Source organism: Rutidosis leptorrhynchoides, chromosome 10 (genome assembly GCF_046630445.1).
Source record: "Rutidosis leptorrhynchoides isolate AG116_Rl617_1_P2 chromosome 10, CSIRO_AGI_Rlap_v1, whole genome shotgun sequence".
NCBI lineage: Eukaryota > Viridiplantae > Streptophyta > Magnoliopsida > Asterales > Asteraceae > Rutidosis > Rutidosis leptorrhynchoides.
Window position 1 is genome coordinate 274,443,801 of NC_092342.1, and position 11,363 is coordinate 274,455,163.

At 34.0% G+C, this 11,363-nt stretch overlaps 1 protein-coding gene across 2 annotated transcripts; it reads right to left on the minus strand.

The window, feature by feature from the left end:
• Positions 1–582: 582 nt before the first annotated feature.
• Positions 583–6,288, minus strand: LOC139872073 (probable serine/threonine-protein kinase WNK9). 2 transcript variants are annotated; one of them, XM_071859876.1, is made up of 7 exons: positions 6,042–6,287; positions 5,917–5,954; positions 5,617–5,844; positions 5,118–5,338; positions 2,385–2,542; positions 1,591–2,035; positions 584–1,433 (listed from the first exon to the last, which is right to left on the minus strand). In XM_071859876.1, exons 1-7 carry the CDS (start codon positions 6,117–6,119, stop codon positions 847–849), a joined length of 1,755 nt encoding a protein of 584 aa, XP_071715977.1. In that variant the 5' UTR covers positions 6,120–6,287; the 3' UTR covers positions 584–846. The 2 variants fall into 2 exon arrangements, with proteins under 2 accessions (XP_071715976.1, XP_071715977.1); XM_071859875.1 differs by having other exon boundaries at positions 583–1,433; positions 5,617–5,954; positions 6,042–6,288.
• Between the last annotated feature and the right edge of the window lie 5,075 nt (positions 6,289–11,363).

An 11,363-nucleotide genomic window follows, 5' to 3' on the forward strand; every position in this document is an offset into this window, starting at 1 on the left:
TTGTATTTTAATTTTAGAAAAGGTCTTTGATACGAAGAATCTTGTTGATATGTTTAGTAAGGTGGTGACGAATGATAAGTTGAGGTTTTGCAAAGTCTGAACTGGTCTTCTCATGATATGATAAGAGAAGACATCGGATAGAGAGCTAGAGGTTATTATTTCGATTATAACAATGTTTTTTTACCTCTTAATTGAATAGTTAAGCGTTGAATGCTGAATCATTCAGCATTCAACGCATTTGCTTCTAACATTTGAATGACATATAATGCTGACATTCAGAGTTGAAACATTCTCTTAACCATTAAGCACATAAATTTTTATGATATTCTCTTGAAATTATATTCAAAACACTTAATAACAGGTATATTTAATTTTTTATTTATATAAGACGTTATTAAAGTAATTTTAGTCAATTCACATTGTTCATTTAGTATGATAATTAAACAACTTATTTTCATTCAGAATCAAATTTATTAACAGATTTTGAATCATTTAAATTCTGAACTATTCAGCACCAATCTAATTTTATCAAAAGCACCGTAAGCCTAAAAACAAAACATAACTCGCGTGCTACATGAAGCAATGATGAAGCAATGGTTTAGCTACAAACTATTACTGCATTACATGTAAATAAAGCACTTCATTTGTGGGAGCAAATGAGTAACCATAAATTGTTAACAGTTTCTCTAAATACCCTCTACAGTCAAGTCTAGCAAGTGCTATCAAGTATGTCTCATCATCTTGCCCCAGCCACACCTATCTCCGAACAAGAGATTTCGGGGCTAAAGATGTTAATACGGCAGTTACAGAAACGAAAAGAATAATCCTAAAAAATTGTGAAGAATTTCAAACGTCGATCGCATCAACTGGAAGTGAAGCAGCCCTGTGAAGATGTCGAGGAATCAGCTCCCTTGTGCACAGATTCCTTTCAATTGCCATACAGCCGTTGAACGTTTCGTTATTGTCGTTAATGTGTAGTTTTTCATCCAAATGCATACTGAAACTGTCAGTTTGTTTCGGTACAAGTCCCAGCTGGTGATCTCTAAGGTCCCTCAGCTGCATCTCATATTTTGCCTTGAGCCACCTTAATTCATGTCTAATCTCGTTCTCATGATCATCTGCAAAATCACGCGCTTCTGATTGGTCGGAATCAATTTGATATGTTATTTCTTCGAAACGGCCATGAATGGATGGAAATTCGTGTCCTGAAAAGTTAAGTGCTTCGAGTTTGTTTTCTAAGTGATGATTCTCGTGTAACGAGTCTGATCCTTTTTGCCATTGTGGGACCAAGTAAGAGATTTCGCTATCGATCATGTCAGCTATCTTATCGACATCTTGATTGGCGATATCTAAGTCGGAAACCATTTCATTTGCAACACTAAATGCTGTGTCGGTTTCGATGTCAAACCGAAAGTAAATATTCCGTGCATGGCCTGCAATGTTTATTGAAAACGTTAGAATGGATTAGTCAACTAAAACACTGAGAATAGAGGTGGCTAAATAGGTGGATTTAGCCGACTCATTCACATGTAAGTGGGTCAAATTTGCCACCTCCAATAAAAGAAATTAGGCCAGGGGAAAAAGGTGTACCTTCTTTATCTAAAATTCGTAACCTCAAGACGACATCATCATCATCATCGTTGATCCTTCCTTTAATAGAGATGTTGACATCACCATGATGATTGTCTTCTCCGAGATGGTTGACTTGTTGACTTTCCGATACTTCGTTTTCATTTGCGCCTGATACACCGTTTTGATTATCGAAGTCTGTCTCCCATTCGTAACCGATATCATTTGAATAGTTGTCAACGAGATGATAACCATTACTATAATGATTATTTGTGTGATCAAATCGTTCAAATTCTCTCCAATAATCAATTGATCTAAAATCGTATCCGTAATCATCAGGCTGAAGAAACGGGTCTTTAAGCAGCTCTATTGCTGACAGCCTACGAGAAACCGTAACAAGACATTTCTCCACGAATTGACGAACCTCGGGATCCTTCACTTTGTAGAGCGCATCAGGCTTTTTCCCCTATTTCAGATAGATAATATTCGGTGAAATCATTTATCTGATAGAGGTGGCAATTTTGACCCGTTTACCCAAAATTGTGTCTATTGGGACTATGTTTTTCGTCTCCAACAGGTCAAATGTCCAGATTTAAAAACTTTATTACTAGAATGAAAAAATTCAAATGGGTTAGATGTACCCAAAGTGTATTCATTCATATGCTTGTTAGAAATTAGCCAATTATTTTATTGGATTATAGATTCTTTTATCAAACGTGTTCTGACCCATTACCCAACTTGCCCCTCTTGCCCATATCACACCTCTAACATATCGTGAATTGGTAATGAAATAATTATGAAAGATAGAATGATACCGAAATAACTTTCTTGTAGATCTGAGCAGGATGGGTGCATTCACTGTAAGGATATTCGAACGTAACCATTTCCAAAATGCACATTCCAAAGGCATAAATGTCAACCAGTTCATTGTACTCCTCAGCGTAAACCTCTGGAGCCATGAACTCTGGTGTTCCTGACAGGATTCAATATAACCAAGAATTTTAATATGCTAATTTAATCAATTGAGATAATAGAATTTAGGAAGAGGTCTCAAGTTCAAATCTTGTGGTGGTCAGAGAAGGGCTAGAAACGGCCACAGAGTAATCCGGCTGGGTCACGTATGTACATTAGAGGATGGGGTTGAAATACTCGCCCTCCCGAATAACCTGAACATGGGAAACTTTATAACTTCTCTAATAAGCTACTATTAGTTATGAATTTGAGATTTGAGATGAAAGCCATCAAAGACCTTTTCATAGTATTAGAGGTCATAATGTTAACACAATTTTGTATGAAAGGGACAAGATGTCGGGTAAGCGGCATATTAGTAACTGAAGTAACCTATAGATCTGGAAGAGCATAAAGATCATTTGCTACTACAACTATAGGTATTAGGTGGCGAAGTAAGGTAGGAAGTTCGGATTCAATAACTGGTCAAAGCATAGGGTTCGTCGAAACGAATTGAGTTGACCTGCCATGCTTTCGTAATGTTTCAATTGAGTAACTAATAGCAAGGTTGTAAAAGTTGCGAGTCAGGGCCGAGTCAATTTCCTTGGAGGGACGAGTCGGATGAGTCGATCGAGTCGGGGACGAGTCGGTCAATTCGGGGACGAGTCGGTCGAGTCGGGGACGAGATGGCCATTGACCAACGTTTGACTTTTAGTACTCCGTAATAAATAAATTGAATATATTGAATTTGAATATACATATTATTACACATAAATATGTCTAACATTTTTTTTTTTTGAAAAGCAAATATATCAAACATAAAACAGTAATATTTCAAACATAGATATATGGCACAAAATCTGAATTTAAAAATATAAAATTTTCTACCTACCTTTGACTTGACTCGGCCTGACTCACCCGACTTCTTAGCGTTGACCAACTTCTAAGGCGTTTTTACGCAAATCGGACGGGCTAATCCCCAAAACAACGTGTCGGCCGACTTTTACAACATTTTTTTTTTTTTTTTGAAAGGCAAACACACACACCCACCTAATACTATCACGAATATTTACACCACAAAATTTCCTAAGCAGGACTCGAACCCTCAACCTCAAGGTTGTAAGGGTGACCTCAATACCGCCAAGCCATTGGCTCTTTGGTGACTTTTACAACATTGATTGATAGTATAGAAAAAAAAGAACGCTATGGAAAGTAATTTTGTCACAATGAACTGATCTTTCATATATTTTAAACACTTGTTTTGACGCTCTCCATCGGTGACTTAAAACATATTACCCTGTGTCACGCATTTCCTTACTACCAAAACTTTTAACTTTTACCATTTGACTGTTAGCAATTCAATACCAAATTAACTTATTTTCACATAGATGGTTTGCAACTCCACCTCTAGATACATTTAACACGTGTATACTACGCAGTACTAGTTATAAGACTAAACCTCATCAAACAAAAAAGATGGAAACGAGTCAGATGGTTTGTCTCACTGGAGGGACGAGTCAGATGAGTCGGTCGAGTCGGGACGAGACGGCGTTGACCAACGTTGACTTTTAGTAATAAATAAATTGAATATCGAATCGAATCGAATATATATATTATTACACAAAAATATATCAAACATAAAACATAAATATTTCAAACATAGATATATGAGACAAAATCTAAATTTAAAAATATGAAATTTTCTACCTAACTTTGACTTTGACCTGACTCAGCCCGACTCACCCGACTTTGACCCGACTTCTTAGCATTGACCAACTTTTAAGGCATTTTTACGCGAGTTGGACGGGCTAATCCCCAAAACAACGCGTCGGCCGACTCAGCCGGCTATTACAACATTGATTTATAGTATAGAAAAAAGATAAAGTTATGGAAACTAATTTTTTCATAATGAACTGATCTTTCATATATTGTAAACACTTGTTTTGACGCTCTCCAACGGTGACGTAAAACATATCACCCCGTGTAACGCATTTCCTTACTACCAAAACTTTTAACTGTTACCATTTGACCGTTAGCAATTCAGTACCAAACTAACTTGTTTTTCACATAGATGGTTTGAAACTCCACCTATAGATACATTTAACACGTGTATACTACGGAGTACTAGTTATAAGACTAAAACTCATTATCCACTAAAATGATGGAAACTTAGTACCCACCAGGCCACCAATCTAACAGGAGATAGAGTACGAAGTCACCATTAAATCTGAAGGCGTCAAAAAGTTTTAATATTTTCAAATTTATCACTTTTTTCTTAACGAGATTGGAGTCATTGATGGGGACCACCAAAGGAGTTCCCACCACCTGATCATATCCGTTCTACGTGTCAAGGATGTTCCACCGAACAATTGCCATAAGACAGGCTCTGATGTAGTCACCCTCGGGAAGCACCCCTGAACAACTGTCATACGACCGGCTCAGACAGTGATGCCTCCAAAAGACTCCATAACAAACTGTAAAGCAAATTGCATTATGAAATCCCCAGGTGAGACTAACTCGAGGCCTCACGGACACCCAGAAGGGCGGTAACCACTCAGCTAAATGGAGATGGTTAAATTTATCACTTTTATAGGACTTACCGACACAGCGAGCGGCATGAGATTTATGGAGTATAGCTGCTAGACCCAAATCACCAATCTTGACTTCTCCTTGATTTCCATTAACGAAAATATTGTCACATTTAAGATCTCTATGAATCACCGGTGGATCATGGCTATGAAGGTAGTGCAATCCTTTTAAGATTTGTCTACACCAATGTTTGATCGCGCTTATATTAACTCTCTTATGTCTTTGCCTATACCTAATCAAACCAATAAAGTCATCAATCAACCATCAAGCATCTATCATAGCCCTGATGCCTCATATTTTTAAAGGGCTATTCAGGTATGCAGTTCAGTTAAAAAGTGACTATATTCTTTTTAACCAATTGAGTATTTTGACTTGGAGAAGCTTAATTGTTAAAAGAAAAACTCAATAATAATAGAAATGTCAAATGTATAGGATCATGATGATTACATGGTTGTCTAAAATTTAAATAAAAAATATTGAAATTAAGAAGCTGAAATTAAAGGAACTTACTGTCTAAGGGTACCAGAAGTAAACATTTCAGTAACAAAATTGATGTTCCTGTTATTTGTATCAACCCACCATGTGTAAAACTTCATAATATTGCTGTGTTTTAAAGTCTTGAGCAGATGAATTTCACTATACAACCTTTCAAGATCTTCAGGCCTTTGTAAATAATCAAAAAATTTAACCTGATTCCATGCTACTTCTATCCCCTCATACTCATCAAAACCCCTGTAACTGCAGCACACACATACATAATCACCCCCATAATAGAATAAAATAAAAAAAATAAAAAATAAAAATGCATACACAGTCTTTGAAGCTCCTTTGCCCAAGATTTCATTATACTGAAACAAAGATTGAAACTTTAAACAATGGGTGATGTTAATTAATGAAATAAATGAAAACCCTAAATTTTTGGGGGTATAATTTACCCTTCCATATCTTCCTGAAGGATCTAGCTCAACAAACTCAGTTTGATCTGATTCAAGAGGTGGAACACTGTTCATCATTTGGGTCTGGTACTAGAGAGATTAAGCGGTTAATGAAAGTTAAAAAGATGTAGAGGTTGATATTGAAAGATTATTTAAAGCAGTTCATCTAGGCCTGCCTGCTTGACATTGATTGAAATATATTTTGGTTGATATTTGTTTTTCATGAAATATGTACGGTCTCCGGTTTTGAGTCAAATTATTGGTATATCAGTCATGATATTTTTCAAAAAACGAGTCAGTTGCATATGTAATCCCCCTCCTCCCTAATTTATTATCTAGCTCCAACATAATTTTCCATTTCCGCCAATAGGGATAGAGATAAGAATAAAATGGTGAAAAAAAATTATACCTCTACACATAAGAGAAAAATATATATGTAAAAAAGAAGAGGTAAAATTATATTATATATTAAATAAAAAGTAAATGTGATACGGTAAACAATTAAATTGAGATGGAGGAAATATATTATTACTCGCATTATTATTATTACTAGTACAAGACTCACGATTTCGCGGGTTTTATGAATTGATGAAATTCTAAGACAATCCCAACCCATAATAAGACGGGGCATCATCATATATATCCCTATTAATATTTAAATTTTACAAATATACTCAACTAAATTACATAATATTATATACACCCAATATAAGTATCAAAACTCTCATGTTTACCCACTTTTTACTTTTTAATGCTAAACATAGTCCTAAACCTTAAACTCTAAAGTCTAACCCCTAAACCCTAAAGGTGAACCTCGAACTCTAAACCAAAACCCTAAAGCTAAAGCTAAACCCCAAACTCTAAACCCCAAAGTTAACCGAAACTCTAAACCCTAAAGCTAAACCTAAATCCTAAACCCTAAACTCTAACCCCAAAGCTAAACCTAAACCCTGAAGCTAAACCCAAACCCTAATGCTAACCTTAAAGCTAAACCTAAATCCTAATGCTAACCCTAAACCCTAAACTCCAAACACCAAAACTAAACCTAAAACCGAAACTCCAAAGCTAAACCTAAACCCGGAACCTTGAACCCCGAACTCTAAACCCTAAAGCTAAACCTAAACTCTTAACCCCAAAGCTAAATATAAACCCTACACAATAGAAATCGTTCAAAGAAATGGATTAATTTGAGAATTTTAGTACTTATTTTAGGTATATATGTTATTATTTTACTTATTTAGATATATGTGTTACTTTTGAAGGTTAATTGAGATATATATATGATATTAGATGGGTATATATGTTATTTTATAGGTTAATAGGGGTATATACGATATTCTCCTTAACACGTATAAACAATAAATTTTTCAAAAGTTCAAATGTTTAAATATACAAACATCCTAGGTTTTGTAAGAAATTTTATTATAATGTAGTGATACATTCAATATTTTGTAAATAATTGTATGTAGAGTGACACATTCAAGTGATATTATTGTATGAAGTATGAAGTTGCTCATTGATTAAAATCACAAAAGACCGATAACTAAGAATAATAAACGCTACATACTACTCGTAAAATCTAAAGCTTAAATCTTTATTATTCTAATTCACCCAGTTTGGACTTTTGACCAAATCAATCTTGATTCTTGAAATCAGTTTAACCGAAATCGATTAATAGTTCTGTTAAAATTAGAATTTAGAATCGGTTATCAAATTAGTCTTGAAGTTTGCAAACTCAAGAAAACCGAAATCGAAACCGAACCCGTTGAAAACCCCTAACTCAAATTGACTAAAGTTAGTACTAATATGTTTTTAGGTAGTAGTAATAAAATTAAAAGGAAACATAATTCGAGAACTGAATCATACAGTGATTGCACTTTTTGAGTATGATAATGGTTCGCTAAATCTTTTTTATTTTCACCATTAATATCTGTAATATCATTATCGATGGTCTCTGCTGATGGCGATTGCAAGAGGGTAATTTCGGAAGGAATATATCTAAGAATTAAGATCGAAACCGCAACAGCACTAAATGCCAACAATGTACCCACACTAACCTGCAGTAAGGATTGGTAAAATGCATATCTCCAACTGATGAACAAATTGAAATAAGGTCAATGTTTTTCTTAAAAGATTGTATGTGTTCGTTAGTTTGAAATATAAGCTTGCTTTGCATATTAGGTTAAATATGTTTTTATTTGATCATTTCACTATACATACGCGTGAACACGACACACACATACCAGGAATTACCCATGTAGATGTGTTTTCAGTGTAATTTAGTTCTTACGTAACTCTGCCCCAACTCTTAGTTCTGGATATATGATGGGTAATTTTCTACATGGGTAAACCCGAAACCCTAAACTCTAAATCTAAAATTCTAAACCATAAATCATAAACCATAAACCCTAAACCCTAAACATTAAACCATAAACCCTAAATCCTAAACCATAAACCCTATACCTAAACCCTAAATCCCAAACCTTAAGCCCTAAACCCTAAACCCTAAACCCTAAACCCTAAACCATAACTTCTAAAATCTAAACCTTAAACCTTAAAGTCTAAACCATAAACGATGAACACTAAACCCTAAACTCTATACACTAAACTTTAAACTCTAAACTCTATATCTAAACCCTAAATCATCCATAAACCACCAACCCTTAACCCTACACACTAAATCCTAAACCTTATACCATAAACCCTAAACCATAAATTCTAAAATCTAAACCCTAAACCCTAAACTCTAAAACCTAAACCCTATACACTAAACCCTATACACTAAACCCTAAACCCTAAACCCTATATCTAAACCCTATATCTAAACCCTAAACACTAAACCTTAAACCATAAACCATAAAACCCTAAATCCTAAACCCTAAACTATATACCATAAAATCTAAAAACTAAACTCTAAACTTTAAAGTCTAAACTCTAAACCCTAAAGCATAAATTCTAAAATCTTAAACTATAAACTCTAAATAGCAATTCCTAAACCTTAAATCATTAACTCTCAACGTTAATATCTTTTTATCCATTAAGCTTAAACCTTATACACTAAACTCGATACCATAAACCATATATCTAAACCCTAAACCACCAACCCTTTATCCTACACCTAAACCCTAAACTCTAAACCCTAAACCCTATACCCTAAACCTTAAACCTTAAATTCTAAAATCTAAATCCTAAACTCTAAACCTTATACACTAAACCATAAACTCTAAACCCTAAATTCTATACACTAAACCCTAAACCCTATATCTATATGCTAAACCATAAATTGTAAAACTAAACCCTAAGCCCTAACCCTATACCTTATACCCTATACCTTATACCATAAACTCTAAACCATAAATTCTAAAAACCTTAAAGTCTAAACCATAAACCTTAAGCAATAAACCCTAAACCCTATACACTAAACTCTAAACCCGAAACCCCAAATCCTAAACCACCAACCCTTACCCCTACACACTAAACCCTAAACCCTAAAGAATAAATTCTAAAATCTAAAACGAAAACCTTATACACTAAACCCTATACATTAAACCTTAAACCCTAAACCCTATATCTAAACCCTAAACTATAAACCATAAAACCCTAAACTCTATACCATAAATTCTAAAAACTAAACCCTAAACTCTAAAGCCTAAACTATAAACCTAAACCCTTAACCCTAAACCCTAAACCCTAAACCCCAAACACTAAACCCTAAACCCTAAAGCATAAATTCTAAAATATTAACCCTAATCCTAAACTGTAAATCATAAACCGTAAACCCTAAATAGCAATTCCTAAACCTTAAACCATTAACTCTCAACGTTAATCCTTTTTATCCATTAAGCTTATATTAGTTGTCAAAATAAATTTAGTTTGTACTATAAGTATACATAATTAGAGATTTACAAAAAATATTCAAAGGATATTTAACCATAGAACATTTACATCTCAGTCAAATGTGTCTCAAGAATTTCTTATAAACAACATTCTTGGTGGTATTTGAATCATTCCATTGTCGTCCAATATGATTGGTTTTAATCCATTTTTTATAGTCAAATACGTATGTCTGCAATGATTGTTTATTCATTTTATTGAAAGAAGTAAATACATATTAATATTTTTTGTAATATGATGTATATGCTACATGACAAATGTAATGCGTCATTAATTTTTTTTTTTTTTTTTTTGTTGTCATCACAATGTAGGATGAAAAATATAGTGTAGGAAAATGTTCTAGCATGAACAATTCAGATTGAGAAAAATGTATTCGGTCATATGAAACACAACATCAGGTTGAATGTGTTATAATGTGGGTAAAAAGTCAGATTAAAAGGTATTGAATTGGGAAAACTCATTGATTAGGTCATTAGACCAGGATTTAAACTAATGAAAAGTATGGTCAACTATTCTAGGTGTTTTTTTGTGTACCGTTGGTCTTTGGTTTGTATTCGATCATTATTGTGTAATTTTCAGAAAAAGTTGCATATTTGTTAGGAGAAATGTAATCTGTAACTTTTGGGTTGTAATGATAACTTTTATATAAACATGATTTTAGATGTTTATATTGTTAGGACCCCGAAGTTGTATAGTGTTAATGTGAAATAAGCTTAAATGATGGTTCCTTAGAAAAGGGCTATATAAGGAACCTAATTAGTCCTAATTAGATAGCCATTGCATTGTAACTGAGTTCTAGAAGCTGTGGAATGTAAATCTTGTTGATTCTCTCTCATACCGAGTCTCCTTTACACTTACCGAATCTCATTCTAACTTGTCTTTTCTTCTAATCTCAACATGATCTGACCTATCATTTGGTATCAGAGCTTCCAGAGAGTGATATTACATCACTGGATCGATCCAGAGATTGAAGATTGCAGAATCTGAGCACTCTCGGTATATTGAATCAGATTCGGTATAATTAAATCTGATAATCTGACGTTCAGATTCTTGTGATAAGTTCAGCGAAGGTGTATTAGGTTGATTAGAAAGAGTTTCAATCATCATTACAGCTTTTTAACATCAATTATGAAGAATCAAGTTGATTTTTAGAGTTCGTGGCTAAAACTCTCGGTATTCATCATTTTCAGCTTGATTCTGTAGTTTAGTAAAGGTTTGAGGTTTCAGTTGTGATCGTGAGGTGTTTAATCACATTTCTGACGGTTTAATTTCATCAATTCTTCAAGTTTTGAAGATTTGATCTACATTCGGTATCGTAACTGCCATACTGAATCTGCTTCAAAGTTTTTAATTCTCAATCAGTGTTGCAGATTGTGGTGTGTTTGTGATTCTATCACATTCGGTTTGGTTATACGCAGCTAATTGGTG